The sequence below is a fragment of the Oryctolagus cuniculus genome, chromosome 6, assembly GCF_964237555.1.
Source record: "Oryctolagus cuniculus chromosome 6, mOryCun1.1, whole genome shotgun sequence".
Classification (NCBI taxonomy): domain Eukaryota; kingdom Metazoa; phylum Chordata; class Mammalia; order Lagomorpha; family Leporidae; genus Oryctolagus; species Oryctolagus cuniculus.
The window spans coordinates 1,972,254-1,996,500 of record NC_091437.1 but is presented as its reverse complement, the minus strand read 5'-3'; the positions used below and the strand labels follow the sequence as shown (position 1 = coordinate 1,996,500).

At 43.7% G+C, this 24,247-nt stretch overlaps 2 protein-coding genes across 4 annotated transcripts in view; one reads left to right on the top strand and one right to left on the bottom strand.

The window, feature by feature from the left end:
* Positions 1-24,247, top strand: part of LOC108175951 (olfactory receptor 2T27) — a 31,426-nt gene that overhangs the window by 1,639 nt on the left and 5,540 nt on the right. For 2 of the 3 annotated variants that reach the window (XR_007917421.2, XM_017339186.3), the window contains exon 2: positions 23,910-24,120. The gene's annotated coding sequence lies outside the window, so the exon portion shown is untranslated. Of the gene's footprint in view, positions 1-23,458; positions 23,735-23,909; positions 24,121-24,247 lie in introns of those variants that run through there. The other variant, XM_051841084.2, reaches the window with a different exon arrangement.
* LOC100352628 (olfactory receptor 2Z1-like) lies at positions 7,168-12,428 on the bottom strand. Its single transcript, XM_008251345.3, has 3 exons — positions 12,400-12,428; positions 7,927-8,875; positions 7,168-7,206 (listed from the first exon to the last, which is right to left on the bottom strand). Exons 1-3 carry the CDS (start codon positions 12,426-12,428, stop codon positions 7,168-7,170), a joined length of 1,017 nt encoding a protein of 338 aa, XP_008249567.3.

Genomic DNA, 24,247 nt, shown 5'->3' with positions numbered 1-24,247 from the left:
CGGCAGAGAACTGGATTGGAAGTGGAGTAGTCAGGTCTCGAACCGGCGGCCATATGGGATGCCAGTGCTTCAGGCTAGGGCATTAACCCACTGTGCCACAATGCTGGACCGCTACTGTTTTTCCTACTTTGTATGTGATGTTTTCTGTGTGTTCTTCAATTTATGCTGACTTCGCTACAGTCTGTATGGACTGAGATTCATCATTTAAAGCTTTGTACCAAACCTCTTTCGTAATCAAAATAATTAATATTTGGCTGTATATTTACTCTCACCTAATGTCAAGCTGGAATGGTCCTCAGAGACGGCTAAGACACTCAGCATCCTGTACCAACCTAAGACAGGGCTCTAGGCCAAGCTGCCAGAGTTACCAATGACGGGTAAGGACAGAGATGACTGAGGGCAACCTAAGACAGAGGCCATTCTCAATTGAATAAAAAAGGGGGAGATGTAGGCAGCCCATAAACAAGTCATAGACAAGTCAAGGTCAATCTTGGCTTGTGGAATTCCTGGGATGAGACAGTCACGTACTCCCATGTTGAAGGAGAATGATCAAAAAAGAACACTCTGCTAAAATTAACTATGCTATGACTGTGCTGCAGAAAGCCCGATAAGTTGCTTGCATGTGTTGTTAACGTCTGTATTGCCTTGAGCTGCAGCTAGTTATGTATAAAATATCGCTGAGACTAGAATGAACGAGCCTTGATCAGCTTTGTTGTCTTGGTTCCATTCTCTGAGCCCTTGTCCCTCTTTTCATTCCCACTCCCTCCTTCAGGTTCTGTTCGACTGGTGCAGCTGGCCCGCACAGTTAGGGATATATTAAGGTAGTTGAAACTGATTATGGCATCTCTTTTTGGCATCTGCTTTGTGTCACTCAAGCCTTGGAGAAGTAAAAGCATGGCCTATTTTGGAGGTCCGAGGCTGTGTTCAGGGACTATCCGTTCCTCCTCCCTTCTTTTTCCTCTTTCATACCCACCTAACATTCCTTCCTCTCCTCCATGTTTTCTTTTCTTTGATATTGGTTGAGACACTGCAGTGTGTCCATACAATATCAGGCACTGTGGAATACAGTAAACTGAGAAACATAGACTCCCTGCTCTCATGAAGCTTACTGTACCATGAGAATATAGATTTAATTGAGGGACTGAGAGCTAGGAAGGAACAGGGAACATGTGGAAAGGAATCTGCTTTCGTTTGGATGTCACATATGGCTGCCTTGAGGGGACAATACCTGAGCTTAGAAGGGAGGATGTGTAATACTTAAGCACAGAAGAGTGAGCAGTATCCCAGACAGAGGATCAGCTCTTGTAATGACCTGGAAGCAGAAAGGAGCAGGGGAGAGAACTATGGAGGAGTGAGATGAGGACAAGGAGGCTGAGCTCTGCTGGACTTTGTAGACAACAGAAAATATGATATGCAATAGTATAGTTGTTCTTTAATGACTAATGTATTTGTACTATGTGTGAAATGCAAGCACAAAACTACTTGCCCTCATGGAGCTTACTTTGTCATGGGGGAAGGTGGGCAGGAAGTTAATAAAGAATATGTTAGCTGGTGATATATGTTAAGAGCCATGCTAATGGGATTTATTTATTTTTCCAAAGAAACCTTTTATTTAAGAAACACAAACTTCATGCATTTCATAAGTACAGCTTTAAGAATATAGTGATTCTTCTCACCATACCCACCCTCCCTCCCACCCACACACCCACCTGTCCTCTTCTTCCCTCTCCCATTCCCAGTCCCATTCTCCACTAAGATTTATTTTCAATTAACTTTACACATGGAAGACCAACTCTGTACTAAGTAAAGGGTTCAACAATTTTCACCAAAAAAAAAAAAGAAAGAAAAATGCTCAACAGTCAAGACAAGAGCTGTTCAAAATCATTGCATCTTGAAGTTAATTTCACTTCTTTTTTTTTAGAAACTTAATTAATTTTAAAGAAGCACCAAGAATGATAACATCTTTTACAAGCACTGACATAACTATAACTTATGAGACAATAGAATTTCCTCCACTTAATACATTAAAAGAAAGTAAGTCCTTGAGAACAAGTTTTACCATTAAGGAAGCACCTAGGGAAACAAGCAATGGAGTTGGACACTTAGGCATAACTAATAAATTGGAGCTCACCAAACATCAGAGAATTCACATGGGGGAGAAACCTTATGAATGCAGTGACTGTGGAAAAATCTTTTTTTATAAATCAAAACTCATTAGACATCAGAGAATGCACACAGGGGAGAAACCTTATGAATGTGGTGACTGCGGAAAATCCTTTGGCCATAAGTCAGGCCTCATTAAACATCAGACTTCACACAGAGGAGAAATCTTATGCTATGGAAAAGATGTTTTGTGCAAATCAGATCTCAGAAAACAGAATTCACACAAAATAGAAACCTTATGAATGCAGCGACTGGAAAAACCTTGCACCATAAGTCACAACTCAGAATGGATCAGAGAATTCACACAGGGGAGAAACCTCATAAAAGCCCTTTTGGGCAAATCAGACCTCAGCAAACATCAGTTTACACAGGGAGAAACCTTATGAATGTAATGACTGTGGCCTTTGCCCATAATTCACAACTCAGAATGCATCAAAGAATTCACACTGGGGAGAAACCTTATGAATGTAATAACTATAGGAAAGCCTTTGGCCTTAAGTCAGACCTCATCAAACATCACACAGTTCACACAGCAGTGAAACCTTATGAATGTAATGACTGTTGAAAAACCTTTTGCTATAAATCACACCTCATAAGACACTAGAGAATTCACACAGGAGATAGACTTCATGAATATAACAACTGTGGCAAAGCCTGTGGCAATGATACACAACATACATCAGAGAATTCATACAGGGGAGAAACTTCATTTATGTAATGACTTTGGAAAAGCCTCTTTATGCAAATTAAATCTCAGCAAACATCAAAATTCACACAGGGGAGAATGTTTTGAATGGAACAAATGTGGACAACTCTTGGTGCAAATCATTATCAAACATAAGAACATTATAAATGTAATGATTTGGAACACCTTCAGCCATAATTTAACCCTCATTTCAGATAATCAAATTCATATTTGAAAAAAACCCTTTGAATATAATGCATGTGGAAAAGCTTTTATCCAGAAATCAGAGCTTATAAGAAATCAAAGAATTCATATGGCAGAGAAACCTTATGAATGTAATGCGTATTGGAAAGCTCCTTGTAACATCAGAAAATTCACAAGGTAGAAGTGTTATGAATGTAATGAATGTTGGAAATCCTTTTGTCAGAAACAGTGCCTCAACACATTATGGGAGTCAAACAAGGGAGAGAGTTTAAGAATATAATGAATGTGAAGTGCTTTTTCCCAAAATCAGTGTAGTTAGTGTGACAAAGCCGTTCCCTTGAAATCATACCCCAAACAACAGGGACCCATGGAAGGGAGAAAGGTTATAAATATTATAATGTGAAAAAAGCCATTTGTCAGAAATCAGTCATCAAAGAATTCACATAATGTGTTTCTTAAGATTGTAATGAATGTGGAAAAGTATTTTCCTGTAATTAAGGCCTGCATAGATACAGAATTCACAATAGCTTATATCCTTCAAATGCAGTAAATTTGAGAAAACCTTTAGTCAGCAATTAGACATCAGCAGATGCCGGGGAATTCATAAAGAAAATAAATCAATTTAATGAACATGAAATTCCTCTTCCATAAATCAGTCATCAGCTCACATGAAGAGACTCAGAAATTAGAAAACATGTATTCATCGAAAAGTTTTTGTATCATAAGTCATCTCAGTGGGTAACTGAAAGCTCACACTTAGGAAAAATCCTGTCATTGTAATGTGGTTGGAAAAACCTTTATTGTAAGGTGAACTTTTGCAAAATTTAACAAGATTATAGAGAGAGAAGTCCCTTAAATATAATGTGTCTGGAAGAACTCTTGGTGGAATCACACCTCAGGAAGTATTAGACAATTCACATGATGAATTGTGACAGAGTCTTGTTAACCGTTCTTCCTTTACACAACCTGTGTTTTTGGTTTCCCATTATTGTGAGTGGGACCAAGTATATGAACTGTACTTACATATATAAATTTTGCAAAGAAATATCCAAAAGTTACAACAGTTAGTACAGCAGTTATTTGGTATCCCATCTTCATCAATTACAAAGTTATTTGTTGTATAGCAATTTTGTCCACCCAGTGTTCTTTCCCCACATTATTGTGCATACTGGTGATGTGACCACAGGCATGTCAATTAGCATATATTCCAGCCATAATACTGTACTCCAGCAGTGGATGGTGGGTGTTGTGTCTAGCTAAAGGGAATGAGCTTATGGTGTTCTATATACTCATGAGGATTTCCAGTTCATCTGTGTTAGAGTACACTATCTGGATTAGAGTACACTACGTGAGATCAATTTGAATATTCAAATAGGTGTTGTCCAGCACATTATTCTCGTTCCATAAAGAGACTACCTCAAATCCTATGAGTTGGGGCCAGCACCGTGGCTCACTTGGTTAATCCTCTGCCTGCGGCCACAGCATCCCAGATGGGCCCCGGCTTCTGGTCCCAGTTGCTTCTCTTCCAGTCCAGCTCTCTGTTGTGGCCTGGGAAGGCAGTGGAGGATGGCCCAAGTCCTTGGGCCCCTGCCCCTGCATGGGAGACCAGGAGGAAGCACCTGGCTCCTGGCTTCAGATCGGCATAGTTCTGGTTGTAGTGGCCCTTTGGGGGGTGAACCAATGGAAAGATCTTTCTGTCTCTCTTTCACTGTAACTCTGTAAAAAAAAGAGAGATTAAAAAAATCCCATGAATTGTAACACTCATCTCCTGAATTTTTCTTTATTAATGAGCATACAATCCCTTTTAAAATCTTTCATTCATTATCCCCTTTTCCTACTTTTCTTCCTTCAATTCCTTCTTGCCCAGAGACAAGAACTTGGAATGAAATCTGGGTGGTACCCATTGCATCAGAAGTGGTGACTCAAATGTAGTGCACTTTTGTGTTAATGTAACTTTACAATGATTTATTTTGTTACAATCTTTTTGGTTGTATTACTCCTTACTTCTACCAGACTCTCAGTTTGTTGAAAATGTATGGTTTCATCCCTTCCCAGTTTTCACAGACCTTTTTGGATTTTCATCATCTCATTTACATTTACATTCATCTCAGACCTCAGGATATACTCAGGATGAACAGTTATCCAGGTTCCATAGTGACTGGACTAGAAATGCTGTGATGATCATATAGCTGCAATAGTTCTTTTATTTTCCATCCAGAGGACAATCCTGCAAGTCATTCCTTCCACCTCCATTACTACCTATTGGTAATAGGGACTTCTTCAAGTCCCCTTGGCTTGTTACAAGTGTTCATCAAATCAAATCTCAATCAGAGATTTAATAGAAAATGCATGGTGTATCTGTTGGCAATTTCATGGAGTTGAGCAATTATTACCTTATCATCATTATTGAAAAAAAAAGTGGTGTGCCTTTAAGAGCCATTTTTTAAGTCTAGATGGAGTGTTCTTTCTGCTTTTGCAATGTTTGTAATTACTAACTAAATTCCTTTCTTCTAAAACTCAAAAAAAAACTTATGAGACAAAGAATATCTTCCACTTAATACACTGAAATGAAATAAAGCTTTGAGAACAAGTTTTACTGTTAATTCTCAATTATAACTCTTTGAGGACACAGATCCTGCATGGGAAGTTAGTGCACAGTGACTCCTATTGTTAATTTAACAATTAACACTCCTGTGTATGATGTCAGTGATCATCCGAGGCTCTTGACATGAGCTGCCTAGGCTATGGAAGCCTTTTGAATCCACAAATTGTTAGTGTTTAGACAAGGCCATAAGCAAAGCGGGAGTTCTCCCTTGAGAGAAAAGTACCTCCTTCTTTGATGACCATTTTTTTCCTCTGGGGTCTCACTCAGTGAGGTCCTTCATGTAGGACAGTTTTTGCCATAGTGTCTTGGCTTTCCATGCCTGAAATGCTCTTGTGGGCTTTTCAACCAGACCAGAATGACTAAAATGCTGATTCTGAGGTCAGGGTATATTAGCTAGCGATGTTTGGTTAGAACCATGTTAAAGGGATTTAGTGAAGGTTAAGGAGTAGGGTTGGTACATGCATTTAGATTTGTATTTAGAGATCCTTTTGATTACTTCTTGGAAAACAAGCTGTGTATGTATATGTGAGGGTGAGGAAAGAAAAGAGGCAGGAAGACCTGTTTGGAAATTCCCACATCATCCCAGTGTAAGGAATGACTAGAAATTCTTGCATCATTTGGGTAAGGAATATTTGGATCATGGTGTGAGTGGCAGTGTTCTTGAGGAGTGCACCCTATGGAAAGGAAGGCATTTGCATGGATACGACTTGGCAAGGGTTCAGCTATGGGAGGTGATGGAAACCTGTTGACTTTGCAGGACATTGACTTGGTTACCAGCTCTAGGCTTGAGTTTGAAGGTGAGGTTAGAACTTTGATTCTTGGCATGATGGATTTGAAATGCTTTTGAGACATCCAGTAGGCACACTGATGTGGAGTCGGGCACGTGGTGAGAAGTTTGGAGGAGACATCTGGCTGGTCTCTCTGCATGACTGACTTTGGTGTCAGAAGTGAAGTGAAGCCATGAACTTGAATGGGATAGACCAGAGAGAGTGTGGGCTGAGAAGAGAAGTGTCTAGCAGAGAAATGGGAAGACCTTCATCACTTAGTAGGAAAAAGTAGACCAGTGGTAAGAGGAAAACCAGGAACATGGTGTCACTGCCAACGAGAGAAGATTTTCAAGAAGGATAAGCTAAAAATATAACTGGTACTGTTAGGATTATTTAAGAAAATATTCTTTGAAATCATCTCTTCATTGAACAAGTGTTTATTAGTTAGACTTCATGTCCCAGCCATGCTTCTCAGAGCCCAGAATACAGCATTTACAAAGCAATGCCTTGGCCCTCCTGAACAGAGCATTATAATGGAGAAAATAAATGATAAATCTATAAATGGGATTGGGGGAAACTGGTCGGATGGGGCTGGAATGCCTTCTTGGACAGAGTAATCCATATGGTCACACTTGAGTGGTTCCTAAATGAAGTGAAGGAGAAAGCCCCCAGGCCTAGTGTCTCTGTGTTGAAGGACCCTGAAATTGCAATGTGTTTAGGAATGTTGAGCAACAGTAGCTCATTCATGGCATGACTGGAGGAGAGTGAAGAAGGAGAGGGTGCTAGGAAAGAAGATTGGGGAAGTGATCAGGGATAAAGGGCTTTTAGGGCCCTTTGGATTTTACTGTGTTGAGAAGGGAAGCTGTTGTGCATCCATTGTACCAAAATTATGAGCTACACTGCAGTGCTCAAGGGAGGGCTGAAGCTGAACTCAACTGGAGTTTCTTGATGGAGAGGAGTAAGGGTGGATTCAGGTCTTTGGGATAACTCTGAGGAAGGAGCAGGATGGTGACTGAAGGGAGGCAGGGCTACCGCTTTTACTTCTCTGCACGTGGACTTGGGGCTTGGCTTCTTGTTCAGGTCAGAAATCCTAGAACAGGATTCTGGAGTCACGGAGGATCTTCTGTCTCTGTACTCGTGCATGTGACTGAACTGAGGACTGAAGTGTTTGTTTCCAGCCTCTCTCCTGGTTTTTTGATTTTTAATTTAATTTAATGTTTTTATTTGAAAGGCAAAGAGGAGAGTGGCAGGGAGGGAGAGGAGGAGAGGGAAGAAGAAGCGAGAGATCTTCTATCCACTGGTTCATGGTCAAAGCCAGGGCTTGAAGCTCCATGGGGTCTCCTGCATGGGGGCAGGGGCCTCCCCAGGTGCATTAGTAGGGAGCTGGTTTGAAAGTAGAGAAGTCAGGGCTTGCACTGTTGCACCTGTGGGATACTTACCTAGCAAATGGCCGCTGGTATGCTGCAGCACAGTGGCAGCCCTCCCTGTTCCCTGGTTCTAACCCTGCCCTTTGCTAGCACTTTCTTCATTGCCCCCATCACTTCCTTGTTCCTGAGGCTGTAGATGACAGGGTTGAGCATGGGCGTGAGAACAGTATAGAAGACAGACACTACATCATCCTGGCCAGGTGAGTGGTAGCGTGCAGGCAGCATGTAGGTGTAGACAAGGGGCCCATAGAAGAGGTTGACAACTGTTAAGTGGGAGGAGCAGGTGGCCAGGGCCTTCTGACGCCCCTCTATAGAGTGCATTCGGAGCACAGCTGCCAGGATGAGGGCATAGGAGATGGTGATGAATGTAATGGGCACCAGGAGCACTACCACCCCGGTCACGAAGAGCACCTGCTTGTAAGCCTCGGTGTCTGCACAGGCCAACATCAGCAGTGAGGGCACTTCACAAAAGAAGTGGGCAATTTTCCGTGAGCCGCAGTAGGGAAATTGCAGGGTCATAGAGGTCTGGATAGAGGCATTGAGGGACCCTCCAAGCCAGGAGGCCACAACCATGAGCAGACAGACCTGGCGGTTCATGAGCACTGGGTAGCGCAGAGGGTTGCAAATGGCCACATAGCGGTCATAGGCCATGAGGGCCAGCAGGAGGCACTCCGCAGCTCCCAGGAACATGAAGAAAAACATTTGTGCCCCACAGCCCTCAAACGAGATGCTCGTCCAACCAAAGAGGAAGCCCACTATCATCTTGGGGACAGTGACTGAAGTAAAGAAGATGTCCAGGAAGGACAGCTGGCTGAGAAGGAAGTACATGGGTGTGTGGAGCCGGGCATCGGCCCAGATCAGGAGGACCATGGAGGTGTTGCCGGCCATGGCGAGGAGGTAGATCAACACTACCATGCCGAAGAGGAACAGGTGCATCTGACTGTTGTTAAAAAGGCTGGTCAGGACAAAGCCAGAGGCAGAGGAGTAGTTCCAGGGCTGTCTGCCCACTTCCTGCCAATCCTCACTGTGGGGAGGAAAGTGAACCGGCTCACAAAGGGCAGAAAAATAGTCACTCAGAGACAGGGAGGGGCGATGGATGAAGATGCAGAAGGTCAATGGCTGGAGAGCCTGACAAGAGCAGCAGAAGTCCTCTGAGATGCTCTTGTGCATTTCTGTGGGGTCGACATTATTTTGTAATGAAAAATTACATGAAAACATGATTGCAGCAGAGCAGTGCTCAGAGGGAAATTTATAACTTCATGTGTGGGCTAGAAAGAGGAGACAGTGAAAACCAGTGACCTAAATTTCCACTTCCAAAAGCTAGAGAAATAACAGCATATTATAGTGCTCTGAGTTTTGTAAAATATGCAGTGATATTTCTGGTACTTAAATAAGCAAGTGAATGCACAAATAAAAATTAAAACCCTTGTTCTTATGCCTAATTGGAAAACTACACCCACAAACATGCAGATTATTTTGTTGAAAGTCTTATTTATGTGAGGGTCTAGGTGGTAGATTTCTCTCACAAATAGATGGAATCTGGAGACTGGTGCTGTGGCACAGCAGATTAAGCTGATGCTGCAATGCTGACATCCCACATCTGAGCATTGCTTTGAGTGTTGGCTACCCCATTTCTGATCCAGCTCCATGCCGAGGTGCCTGGGAAAGCAATGGAAGGTGACCCAATTACTTGGGTCCCTGACTCCTACACAGGAGACGGGATAGAATCCTGGGCTCCTAGCTTCTGCTTAACCCAGTCCCAGTTATTGTGGCCATTTAGGGAGTGAACCAGAATATAGAATGTCTCGTTCTCTGTCTTTCCCTCTCTCTGTCACTTCACTTTGCCTTTATAATGAATACAATACATCTTAGAAAAATAGGTGGAATCATTGTGTCGGGCCAGCAGGTGAATTTTACCAGCTGGAAGACTCGTGCTGTGCCACTTTCCTCTTGTTGCCTTGGTTCTCTGGAGTCTCAGCCTTGCACTTCTGTGCTCAGGTGCAGAAACTTGCCCTCTGAAAGTGTACCTTGCATGTGCAATCTGATGGATCCCATACCAACCGCACCTTCCTGCCTCCTTTCCCCCTGTGTTTTAACTTAAACTTTCTTGAAATGACCGTGATATTTTTACATGTTAAAGAGGCATAGTATAAATCTATACATGTATCAGTGTGCAACGTTCGAATAAAGGTAGCTAGTATTTTCCTCTCCTCGAACGTTTATCATTTCTAGGCCTTGTTTTATTAGGTTCCTGCCATCTGAGACACTACCCCTGCCCTCAGTCACCCCATATAGCCCAGAACCTGCCAACATCGTCACACTGTCCTCACTCCTCCCTTCCTTACTGTGAAAACCACAGAACAGGCTTTTGCCTGCCGCGTCTCCACTCTTCTGCCTCCTGACTGCCCCTCCTGCTTTCCCATGCAGCCTGTGTGGCATGCCATGCTGCTTCCTCTTAGGGGCCCTGACTGACAAACCATCTCCATGGCATTGTCTTCCGAGTTGCTGCCCTCACCATATCTGAATGAAGGCAAAATCCCAGGTTCATTTTAAAATATTTTCCCAAAAAGAATGTCCTTGCATCATTCTGGTTTGGGCTCCTTGTAGGCGCATGTCTTGCTTGGTGTCTCAGATGACTCAGAACCAGTGGATTTTGTGTCCAACACCTTCCCCCACCACGATTTTATTATTGAGGAGTGTGGGCCTTGTGCAGAAAACGCTTCCATTTAATTATTTTTGGATCAACAAACACTGACTTTCTAGGCAAGATCCAAAGTCCTCTGACTGTTCTGGTGCAATTGGCATTTTGCAGTGGGTGGTTTCATGCACAGTCCTGCACCTTGCAAGGTATTCAGCAGCATCCGACGGCCTTACTTTCTAGATGCTAATAGAAACCCTCTGGCTATGACAACCAAAATGGTCTCCAGACATCCCCCAATGTCCCCATCAGGCCACAGTCACCCTTGGTTGGGAACCTCTACATCCTGTTCGTCACCTTCCCCATCATTTCATTTCCTTCTCCCCCTCTCCTCTGAGCCACCTGTTTGATGTCTGTAATATTTTGACCTTTATTTCGCTGAATGTTCTTTTCTGGCTTTACCCAACTTAAAGTACTAAGATTTAGCACCTACTCTCTGGAGCCTGGCTGCTGGGGTAGAAGCCCCAGCTCCACCATTTCCAAACTATTTGGTTGGACAGGCCCCTCAGCCTCAGTTTCTCTATCTTGAAAATTGTTAGGGGTGTTGGATGCACCAAGTGGTTAATGCATGTGGAGTGCTTGGGGGGAGCCATGTGCCATTTGGGAAGAACTGCTAGTAGTATCAGTACTGTTACCACTATAACCCCAGCTTCTGCCTGGCCCTATAAAAGAGATCCTCGTGTCCACTTCTCAGGGTTATCCTGAGTATTGAGTGAGAATGGTGATGCTGTGCCTTTCCTGTAACAGGTGTACAATAAACATCAGAACTCTTCCTTTCCTCATTTAAGCAAATGTGTGTTGCACAATAATCACACAATCCACACGTATACCTCCATGCAAAAGTCCCCTAGCCTCTCCCTCCTAGAGATCTTTTAGGAGAGGGGAGTGTTTGTTGTGATTGGGTGGGTTCCTCTGCTGCACATGGAATCTCTCCATGTAGACTGCAGATTTCTTGCAGCAAGGGACTGTTTCCTGCTTTCTGTGACCTTCTGCATACAATGTGGTACACAGTGGCCTCAGCCATTGCTGGAGGACTGACTGTAAGTGTGTGTGGTGAGCAGGCAAAAGAAACACGCTTACCAGAAGGAACATCACCACCTCTGTCGCTGCCCTCTGCCTTGGCCATCTGCACCCAACACCCGCTCTGCAGGGCGGTGCCTTGGTGCATGATCTCAGAAATGTTTCCTCAGTTGTCTTGGCACTGTTGAGTTTTCTTCTCATGGCAGTTTCTCAGGATTGCAATGAATGTAGGATGTGTGCCTGTGCAGGTATGTATGTGTGAGTTTACATGTACATTTTGTGTGTACATATGTGTGCATGGGGTGTCTCTGAATCATATTTAGGTGGGTTCGCTTTCTTTCTCACTGTCTTTCAGAGGAAGAGAATATGTGTTTCTACCCCAGTGTCTTTCAGCATGCCCACATCAGAAATGGCAATAGTCGGCACTGAAGTGCTCTAGAATGAAGGAAAAGGAAGGAGTCCTGGACACAAATGATCGATTCTGGGTGGGGAGTTATATCCAGCACCAGACTTTCCTTTTTACCCTCTGGCTCTCCTGTTATGATTCAATTATATTTTATGTTCCTACAGTTTGGCTGATTTTCGTAAAGCACAAACTTAATTTTTCAACTGAGGATATATCTCTATGGGAAAGGCAGTGATAACCTAAAAAAAAAAAGTCACCTTTTAGATGGCCAGAGACTCTAACTGCTGGGAGTTCGACAGAAGAGAAGCTATGGAATTGCCTTTCCGTGACTTCCCATGGTGGTCAGTTTTGGGGCTGCAAGCACAGGGCACAGGGCAGGGGTTGAGTGACTGCCCATCTCTTGTACCTCCCACTGTGTACTCACCTCACATTGACCTGATCCACAGCCTCCATCAGGAATCTCTGTCTCTTGTTGGTGTTTTTCTTTCTTTTGTGTCCTTCTTGTTCTCCAGGCTGGGGCTCAGAAGCCTGGTGAGGTCCCTGGGGAAGTTCACATGGAAACTGTGACATTTGTCTCCTACACAGAGCACCTCCAGAATCTTCCCACTTTCCTCCTAGGGCTGCCTCTTCTCATGGTACCGCTTTTAGGGGAGCTGCAGCCTGTTTAGTGTTCCTATTTGTAATTGTGTTTGCCCCCTTTCCCTACGTGAGGACAGTAGGAGTACCTGGTCCTGAGGAGTGCTCACGATTAGCCCTGCTGTTGAGCCCTAGAGGATGCATGTGCTGGGAGCTCATGTCCCTTAGTCCCAAATCTTCACATCACAGACGAGGTAAAGGTGTCTAGAGCAGAGGTGTCCAGACCTGTCCATTCCAATGATCTGGGGAGCTCAAAATAATAATAATAGCAAAGCCTACTCTTCACTGTTTGGAAGAGTTGAAAGATTTCCGGGTGATTCTAACCTGCAGCTAATCTGGGAACGGCTGACTTAGGGATCACAATGACACAGGAACACAGGAACAACAGCCGTGCCAACCAGACGCACCCCCTAGGCACCTTAGGCTCTACCTTGGGCCAGCAATTCTGGAACTCTGGGTGTGGCTCAGGAGGTGGAGAGCACAAGCCCTCCAGGTGAAATGATTGAGAGCAGTTGTGGGGACCAGGACTGTAGCCCAGAGGTTCTTAGTGAGGATGGGTTTGCCCCAGGGAACACTTGTGAGGGTCAGAAGACAATTTTGGTTGTCACAGTGAGGTCATGGGGGTTGATAATGGCACTGAATGAGAAGAGGGCAGGATGTTGTTAACACCCTGCAATGCACGGAATAGGCACACAGCAAAATTAACCAGCCCAAAGATGCACAGTACCATAGCTGAGAAAGCCAGCTTTTGACCTGCTCTTGTTTCCTTGAGTGAATTTTGTCTCCCCCAAGCTGGTGTTTGCCAAGGGTATTTCTGTTGTGTGTGCAACAGTCTGCTGAGAAATGCATGTTGTGGCAGCTGAGTAAGGCTGCATGGGGTTCATTGAAGGAAACCTTTGCTAACTCTAGATGAAAAGGAAAGACTGGAGCTCCTTTAGTGAGTCAAAGGAGATTCTTTGGAAGGCACAAAAACTTACATCATTCATATAAACAAAACAACCTGAGCTTGGAGTTTGAGGATGCATTCAGACATGGTGAGGTGTTCCGTAAAGCAACTAAGCAACTCGGCACAAGCAGCCAACTCTCTGAAGAATATCTGGGACTGTGAGAAGATTGGCCTTCCTTTCACTTGGTTGCACACATGGCACTGGGCTCCTATGCATGGAAACTCAGTCTCTCTAGGATAGCAGTAGCTGCCCTGTTGTCACTTGCTATTGGCAGGCAAACACCTGGTTTGTGGGTGCAATTTCCACAGTTCTGCTGACTTGCTTAGTGTCTACAACCACGGCCAAAATCAGAACTCAGTGCCAGGTTGACAATAAGGATGACTGACCTGTAAGTCATGTCATCTGTGAAACAGGGCTGGGAGAGGGGAGGTAGGCATCTTTTTGTTCCATAATTTAAGCTGGCATTGGGATTTCTCAGCTCTGCAGTCTCTGGACACACAGACGGCTCTAATACATCCACTAGCCAGCCTACTGTGTGCTGGGACTGTGCCAGGTGTGACTTTTACAGATGAACAGAAAGCCAGCATTCAGAGGTTGCAGAGGCGTGAGTTCAAGCTCCTTCTGACCCCATGCCAGTACTTGTTTGACCCCATTTCAACTGCTCTGATATCTCACATCTGCAAAATTGGTGAGGGACTGGCCACTAAGTGGCAGTCTAGTTCAAATAATTATTTTAAAGATTACAATTAGCTTCATTTAGCTCCATGCTACATAATTCCAGATGCTGCTCAGGTAAAACCTAAAAGGAAACATCTAAAGGAACTGCACACACAGCACCAAGAAGAAGTGGACCACAGCCCAGTCCTTGTCTCCCGACCCCCAGCTTAGTTCTGGAGCAGAGGCCCTGTGGTTAATGAGCGTGAGGGCGATGCTTACAGGGAGAAGGGGCTCTGGCACAGAGGACTGTCTCTAATGTAGGACATGGAGGAAGGCAATGGCTGTTCGTCCTTTGAGAATCTTTACAATTGTGGGTGGGGGGTCCTCACCTGGGCAGACACCTGGGGCCCTGCTGTTCTTCTGGATGAGTTTTTCAAAACTGAAAGCCACTCATTCTCTCTCCCAGGTTCCCAAGTGTTTCCTAGGGTTTTCTGTGCAGGTAGTTACATAACTTCAGAAAGGAGGCACAGCATAGATTTTAGTGACTTCTAGATAGGAACCAGTGTCAAGATCTGAGGCAAAGTCTGTGGTTTCTGGAGAAGCTGGGGCTCCACTGGAAACAGTGCCCCAGCTGTGTGCCATGCCTTTGGGGTGCCAGGGCCCCCACGCTATTGTTCCAAGCCATTATATACGCCAGGTTCTTTGGGATGGGCTTGGTGCATATAAACAGCTTCATCAGCACACATGGCATCTTGGCGTCTGGGGGAAACTGCAAGCCACCTGCCAATTAGATGGGAAGGGCCTGTCTCCTGCCCTCTCCCCTTCTTTTGTGGCATCTACTAAAACTGGTTTCAGTTCTAGTTTTGTTTTGGTCCTGTTGTTTTATTTCTTAATTGGAAGTGAGTCAGAATGGGAAGCAAGCAAGTATTTATTTTCCATTTTGTGTTAGATGTGTAAGTAATATTATGCAAGAAGTAATTGTTCATTACTTTGTACATGAAGACACAAAAATTTGGACAGTTAACGAGCTTAATGGTCAAGATCATGATTTCAGCAAATGGTGGCTCTGAGAATGAGCCCAGATCTGGGTCACCACAAACTCCATGGCCTCATGGTCTGCTGAGTGGCCAGTGTGTGTTACACCTGTGCCAGACTTACACTTGGGAATGCCAGCTATGTCAGCATGCATGGATGCCCACAACATGACTTTGGTGGCATGTATACACAGACCTAGTAAATTGACATTTTAGATCAAGTCAACACATTAATTCAGTGAAAAAATATGACCTTGGCCTTTTTCTCAAAATCAGATGCATGGTTATTTTATGAACAATAAATGGTACCCTGTGTTTGAAGAGTACAAAAGAGATGACAAAATGTGGCCCGTACCCAGTGCCTCGTTCTCAATTGCTCTGTCATTCTCAAAGCAGCCGTGCATCATATGGGCAAACCCTCCCTACTCCCAAGCCTTGTATACCAAGATGATCTGGGTGACAATTCTTTCCCACATCTGCCAAGTGTATTCATTTTTTAAAACCACATTTAAGCTTGTTCTGTTGCTGTAGAATTTTTATTTGTTGATACTTTTATTCACTCAACCTGTATTTATTGATCATTGTGTTCTGATGGCAGTGTTGAACTTCTGATTCCTAGAGCCTGAAGCTGCATATGGGCCATCCTCCTTTGGAACATATGGGATCCAGTAACAACCACCATGTTTCTCTTTAAACATCATTGTTGAGAGATTCTTGTTGAACCCTGGGTTCCAGGTGCCTAAATAGTCCCAGGAAGTGTGCAAGCAAAACCCAGGAAGAAAGACACTCTCTTCCTGTCCAAACGTGGACCTGGCCAGGGCTGCCTTCTGTGGTCTCCTGACCCTAATGTATTGTCCTATCAGAAACCTAGTCAACATCTGCTACATCTGTTTCCAAGGAGCCACCAGGGATTTAGAGAGGGAAAAGGAATAATATGACTTTCTTTTTAAAAAGCTCTCATCTTACCCAGGTGTCAAATTTAGGTTCATGGCTGAAGTACTTTATATTCATTTTTCAGTTGTATTATTTTTCATTTTATTTGAAGGGGAGGGGGGAGAGATTGATTGATCTTCCATCCACTGGTCATGGCCCAAATGCCCACAACAGATGGGGCTGGGCCTGGCAAAGCTAGGTGTGGCAAACTCCATCTGGGTTTCTCTCATGGGTAGCAAATTTCCAAGTATTTGAGACATCATCTGTTGCCTCCTAGGGTGCACATTAGCAGGAAACTGGAATTGGAAGCAGAACTGGGACTTGAGACCAGGTACTCTGATATGGGTTGCTGTGTCCCAAGTGGTGTCTTAACCACTGTGCCAAATGCCTGGACCTCACTTTATGTTTAAAGGCAAGGCCATGACATCGATGTTCTCCTTGGTCCACTTTTTTTCTATTCCCTTAAATTCCTTCCTTGCCACCCTCACTGGTTCTTCTGTCTGCAGCTGTCAGCCACCTCTACCATCACTGCCTAATCACAGATTCAAAGAACTGACTTTTGGGGAGATGCATGTGACTGGGCTTCATATATGCCCTGTGCCCAAGAGATTGGTGCGGGGATCACATTCAGTCCCACTGAATAGGGCACCTGAACATATGTGTAAGGTGGTTTCCTGCTAAAGTCAGGGAGAACCTTGTTGCTGCTTTTGTGCTTGATGCTCTGTGTTTGTTATCAATGTTATTGTTTTGTATTATTTTCTCTAACTACAGTCCTTTAGGGAGGTTTGTCTGTCTGCCTGTCTCTCCAGTAAATAATAATACTAATCATAGCTGCTATTTGTTGTACACTCACTTGTGTCAATCATTGAGGCAGGAGTCTTACAGTCTCACATTAACCTCATGAAATCTAGATTATTACCTGTGGGGGCCATAGAGAGGCCAGGAAGTTTAATCTATTTTCTGAGCTACATGATTAGTGAGGGCAGAGTCAAGAGTTAAACCAAAGAAAGCCATTCCCCAAAGCCTCAGATTTTAAGAATGTGATTTCAAATACGCGACTCTAGAATATCGTAAATATTTGTGGATAAATATTTCCCAAAACAAATCAGAAAATAACTTGTCTACCACTGCCTCCATAAGTGAAACCATTTACTCAAACCACTGGGGAAGAGTTGGGTGTTTCCAACAGCAGTTACTGCCTTCCCATGTTGGCTGGTTAGTGTAAGTGCTGGAGGGGTCAGACCCATCAGCCTTTCAGTTGGGTAGATTGTTGGAGAGCTGAGTGGGTCAAAAGTCAGGGTCTTTCAAAGAAGCCTACAGAAGAAACCCTCCCAAATGTGTTTTTTTTTAGAAGATCAAACTACAGGTTGTGCATACCAAAATTTTGTGTGCACATCAATCTTTGTAACTGTGTAAATTAAATTAATTATTTCTGGGTATTTAAGTGAAAGCAATTGTAAGATACAGAATCAACCCAGATGTCCATCAACTGATGACTGGATGTAGAAATTATGGTGTGTATACACACAAACACACACACACACACACACACACACACTATGGAATACTACTCAGCTGTAAAATAGAAAATGAAATCCTGTCTTTTGCAACAAAATGGATGCACCTGGAAACCATTATACTTAGTGAAATAAGCCAGTCCCAAAAAGACAGATACCATATGTTTTCCCTGATCTGTGGTAACTAATAGAGTAAGTAGCTAAAATGTAATGTATTGGAGTGAAATTGACATTTTGAGACCTGATGGTTGTTTACAGCCCTTGTCTCTACTGTTGAGGAACAGTGTTTTTTTCTTCAGAATATTTGTTGAACTTTTTACTTAGTGTAGGGTTAACCTTATGAGTATGAAGTGAAATGAAATAGATCTTTGTGAAAATTAGGAGCGGGAATAGGAGAGGGAGGAGGAAGAAGGGTGGGAGCATGGGGGGGGGCAGGAGGGTAGGGTGGGAGTATCACTATGTTCCTAAATCTGCATATATGGAATTCATGAAATGTGTTTACCTTAAATAAAATTTAAAAAAGAAAAAAGTTAAAGTAATTATTAATAAAGAGAGTAAAGATGTATACGCCCATATCTTCATGTAGCTGACATTTTATCAGTAAGAAATTAGAAAAAAATGTCCAGTTACAGAGAAACATATAAATGCATTTTGTTAAGTCCACTTCACGGAGCATTATTAATCCCCTGAGAATTATGTAGGCATACGTAAAATATGTAGCTTCATGGAGGATATCTTCTGTCAGTGATAAAACGCCAAAGCAGAATATAAAGCTACATAATGACTGGGGTTGGTTCTGTGGTGTAGCTTCTGGTAGGGCTGCCACTGGTGCCCGTATCCCATATGGGAGCTGGTTTGAGTCTCAGACACTGTACTTCTGATCCAGCTCCCTGCTGGTGCCTGGGAGGGCAGAGGAGTGTGGCTCACGTGCTTGGGCCCCTGAACCCATGTGGGAGACCCAGGGAAGCTCCTGGCTCTGGCTTTGGATCAGCCCAGCTCCAATTGTTGTAGCTGTTTAGGGAGTGAATCGGCAAATCGAGGACTTTTCTCTCTCTCTGCCTCTCTGTAACTGCTTTTCAATGAATGAATGAATCTTAAAAAAGAAAAAAGCTACATAATGATTAAACCAGTAAAAATGATGCTTTTATACATGTAGAAAAGAAATGGAAGAAAATTTGAATTTTGGGGTGGTATTCCTTTTACTTCTTATTTCTATTATCACTGTAATACTTCTTAAAAATATGCTACAGCTCATCCCTAAGGAATTGTTGGGATCTTGAAGCTGGTTTCCATACTCCCCTGCACTGGATACAGCAGAGATAATCACTTTTATCTGTCTGACATCATTCTCCAGACTTTGAGTTATGGTGGGGAGCACTGAACCCCAGAAGGTGAAGCACCTTCCTCTGGGTGGTGCAGGTGGTGTCTACTGAGAGCTCAGGATGCTGTCTCTCTGTGTTGTCTCTGATGGATGGAGGAAGGAGATGGACCAATCGCCCAGCCATGTCCTGTAGATTGTGAAGCTGTTCTCAGTCTGTGCTCTTTGGAGAAGTCACGGGGTGACCTTAGTATTGCCTGACCTTGGCACTTCTTTCCTGGTCACCTTGCCAGAGCCACAACTTGTGGGAGGCTTGAGCAACAGGAAGGGTCCCTGTGCAGATGGTGAAATTCAGGTAATCAGCTACAGCTGATAACCACACTGTTGGATGGCCTCTGGGACCCACCATCATCAGGGACCTGGGGACCACGGTGCGGAATTGCAAGGCTCTCCTGGGTATTTGTACAATTAGAGAACTTACTACATGCTCACACTTCCATGTAGGGAATCTTTTTAAAGAAAAACACACAATTATTCTATACTTTGACCCCCACAGTTGCACCATTTTGCTTTGGGAGAGTCTCATTCCTCCTCCAGTAGAGGGGTGTGTCTCATGGCTGCCTAGAGAACATGTGCATCTTTGTGTCACTTTTCTCTCTACTGAGTCTTTTAACAACCCTTCAAAAATGTTTTTTGCATTGGGCATATATAAATTTCTTGTTTTGTAACTTTATAGAAAAAATTGAAATTATAAATTGGCAAATTACAGTCATGTGTATTTATAGGGTACATAATGATGCTGTAATTTATTTTTTAAATGAAAGATTTATTTATTTATTTGAAAGTCAGAGTTACACAGAGAGAGAAGGAGAGGCAGCTTTGGTGGAGGGCATTTGTCAACAACATTCAAAGGCAAATGCACCACCTGCTGTCATCAGAAACAAGGACCTGTCAGCTGGGGCAAACAACAGACAGGGCAGGCTGAGGGAGGGAGAGGCTTTCAGGAATAAGGATGTGAAACTCTCCATGGCACCCTGAGAAATCAGGCAGAAGTGTTCATATATTTTTAAAATTTATTTATTTATTTGAAAGGCAGAGTTACAGAGAGACAGAGGCAGAGAAAGAGGGAAGGGGTCTCCCATCTGCTGATTCACTCCCCAGATGGCTGCAATGGCCAGAGCTGCCCAATCCAAAGCCAGGAGCCAGGAGCTTCTTCCAGGTCTCCCACATGGGTGCAGGGGCCCAGGACTTGGGTCATCTTCCACTGCTTTCCCAGGCCACAGCAGAGAGCTGGATTGGAAGTGGAGCAGGTGGGACTCGAACTGGCACCCACATGGGATGCCAGCACTGCAGGCGGCGGCTTTATCTATGCCATAGCACCAGGCCCCGATAATGTAATTTATGAGTACAATGTAGAATAATTAAATCAGGCTGGCACCACAACTCACTAGGCTAATCCTCCGCCCACGGCGCTGGCACTCCGGGTTCTAGTCCCGGTTGGGGTGCCGGTTCTGTCCTGGTTGCTCCTCTTCTAGTCCAGCTCTCTGCTGTGGCCTGGGAAGGCAGTGGAGGATGGCCCAAGTGCTTGGGCCCTGCACCCACCTGGGAGACCAGGAGGAAGCACCTGGCTCCTGGCTTCGGTTTGGCGCAGCACACTGGCCATAGCAGCCATTTGGAGGGTGAACCAACAGAAGGATGACCTTTCTATCTGTTTCTCTGTCTAACTCTGCCTGTCAAAAAAAAAAAAAAAAAAAAGAAAGAAAAGAAAAAAGGAAACAGAGTAATTAAATCAAACAAAGAAGCTTATCCATCACCTGAAATATACTGATCACATTTTGTGATGAGAACATTTGAAATTTATTTCCAGTGATTTTGTTCAATACATTATTGTTTACTGTGTTCACCACACTGTCAACATATCTAAAGGAAAAACCCTATTATTATTCTTGCCTCTGATGGCAACCATTTAGATTCCACATTTAAGTGAGAACTTGCAATATTTGTCATATTATCTGTGTCTGGCTTATTTCATTTGGCATACTGTTCTCTGATTCTAACAATGTAGTTTCAAATGACAAAATTTCTTTCTTTTTAAAAGCTGAATAGTGGCCAGTGTTGTGGCAGAGCCAGTAAAACCTCCAGCTGTGGTGTCGGTGTCCTATATGGGTGCTGGTTCATGTCCTGGCTGCTCAGCTTCTGATCCAGTGCCCTGCTGGTGGCCTGGTAAATCAATGGGAGATGAACCAAGTGTTTGGGCTCCTGTTACCCACATGGGAAACCTGGAAGAAGCTCCAGGCTCCTGGCTTTGGCCTGGCAGCCATCTGGGGAATGAACCAGTGGATAGAAGATTCCTTTCTCTGTGTCTTCCTTTCTCTCTATAAATCTGACTTTCAAAATGAATCTTTAAAAAGGCTGAATAGTATTTTATTCAGTATATTATACATTTTTATCCATTCACTTATTATATAATGTAATATTGATATATTCCATAACTATGGCTATTGTGAACAGTACTTTGGTTAACATGGAAGTGCAGACTTGTCTGACATACTGATTTCAGATTTTTGGATAAATACCTGGTAGTAGGATTTCCTGGTCATATGGTAATTCCTATTTTTAGTGTTTTTGAGGAAATGGTACCATTTTGCATTATGGCTCTAGTAACTCACATTTCTCCCAACATGGTGAAAGGGTTCCTTTTGCTTCTCACCATTACCAACGCGTGTTAGCTTTCGTTTTTTGGATAATAGCCATTCTAACTTGTGTGAAGTGATATATCATTATGGTCTTAATTCGCATTTCCCTGATGAGCATTTTTGTGGCCATTTGTGTGTTTTTTGAAATGTCTATCAGGTTTTGTAGCCATTTTTTTTTTTTTTTTTTGGAATCAGGTTGTTTATTTTCTTGCTATTGACTTGAGTTCCTTATATGTTTTGAATATTAATACCTTATCATGTTATGGCTTATAAATGTTTTCTCCCAATCCACAAGTCATTCTTCACTGTATTGTTTCCTTTATCATGTTGAAGCTTGTTAGTTAGATGTGATCTCATTGATCTTTTTTTGTTTTTAGTACCTGCCCCTTAGGGGTCAAACCTAAAAAAAAATCATTATCCAAACAATGGAGTATAGTTTTTTCCCTGTGTTTTCCTTTGGTAGTTTTGTAGTTTTTGGTCTTAGATTTAAGTCTTTAATCCATTGGGGCTGATTTTCATATATATATATATATGCATATATATGAATGTATTTGATAAGTGTTATATATAGCTAGCAATTTTTCTACATTTGCATATTCAGTTTTCTCCAAACAATTCACTGAAGAGATTGTCATTTCCACAGTATGTGTTCTTGCCATCTTTGTGGACAATGATTCATACGTGTGTAGGTTTATTTCTGGGTCCTTAGTCTCTTCCATTTGTTGATGAGTCTGTTTTAATTACAATGGCTTTGTAATATGGGTTGAAATCAGCTAATGTGATGCCTCCAGTTTTGCCCATGATTGCCTTGACTGTTTGGGATATTTTGTGATTCCACATGATTTTTTAGGATTGTTTTTCCTATTTCTATGAAAAATGGTATTGGAGTTTTATTTTGAAGAAATTTCACTGAATTTGTAAATCATTTTAGGTAGTTTAGACATTTTAATAATATGAACACGGGGGCGGCGCTGTGGAGTCATAAGTAAAGCTGCCTCCTATGGTGTGGGCATCCCAAATGGGCACCGGTTCGAGTCCCAGCTGCTCCATTTCCAATCCAGCTCTCTGCTGTAGCCTGGGAAAGCAGTTTTCAAATAAATTTCTCAGGGTGCCTTCGATTGTTTCACATCCTTATTCCTGAAAGCCTCTCCCTCCCTCTGCCTGCCCTGTCTGTTGTTTGCCCCAGCTGACAGGTCCTTGTTTCTGATGACAGCAGGTGGTGCATTTGCCTTTGAATGTTGTTGACAAATGCCCTCCACCAAAGCTGCCCTTGCTGAGGGAGTTCCAGGACTGGGTCCTCAGGGAGTCTCCAGACAGATCAAAGAACACAAACACAGTTCCTGGGAGTGAGGTTCCCTCTGCCTCTGAGGACTCAGCTGCTGTCCTGGAGTCCACCACCCTAGTGGTGAGAGAGGCCAGGCAAGGAGACCTCACAACGCTGCAAGTCTCACCTGCTGCAGTCACCTACACTGGCTCTCTCACCCCCTACTGCACACTCTAGGTCTGTATGTTTTCTCTGGGAAGACATCAGTGGAGTGCGTGGGTAGGGGCCTTGTGTCTCTCCTTAAAGGGAGACATCAGAGGTTGTGCCAGGGTCTCGCAGCTCAGAAGCACCCTGTGCCCTGCCTGAGCATTCCTGACCTCTGTGGCCTTGGATGCAGCACCCACATATCTGATCTGTACCCTCCAAGTCTCTCCCACTTGGTTAGGCAGTTCCTCCTGAATCTGGAAGAAATTCAAGCAACTCTCAAGAGAAAAGTTAAATAATGCCTGGGGGTAGAATTCCTAATGGGCAAAGGTGATTGGAGCCCCCAGAAGTGATTACATAACAGCAGTGTTTCATTTCATCAGGCAGTTCCTTTACTGATGCACAAGCTCACATTTGTTTCTCATTTCCTGCATTGCCATAGCTCCCCAGCAAGGGGACATGCATGTATCCCCACAGTGTTTTCTTTGTAAATATCAACTCAGGCGTCTGGGGTGATTTTCTGTGAAGAATGTGCCTGATTCCCTTTGGGGAGGTCAGTTTCCAAGGTTGATAGTGACTGGCTGGAACAGCTTCATAAACTTGAGGTTTAGTTGGGATCAGTCATCTGGTTCTTGCCAGGAGTGAAGGGAAGCTCACTTCCAGGTGAGTTCTTTCAAAGTGTGTAAATTTGAATCCTTCAGCAATTTATGAGAGTTTCATTTCCACAGGACCTGAAACCTACACGTGGGGGATCCCAGACACTGAGAACCAGAAGGGATTGCTGGGTCTGCATGGAAGCAGGGCAGAGAAGAGTTACCTGGGTAAGGCTTGGACTGGGAGACAGGCACTGGTGTTGACAGAGGACAGGCCACCGGGTGACACTGTTCTCCACCTGCCCACCGTCTGAGATGCTTGTTTCCTGACTTGGTTCTCATCAAGGTGAGAGATGGGAGCAGGATTCTGAGTGTGGGTGTCAGTAGGTTTGTGTGTGTGAAGGGGTGTGGGAGCTGGAGGGCAGAGGAGAAGTCTGGATGGGAGGGGATAAGATGCTCAGTCATCACCCACA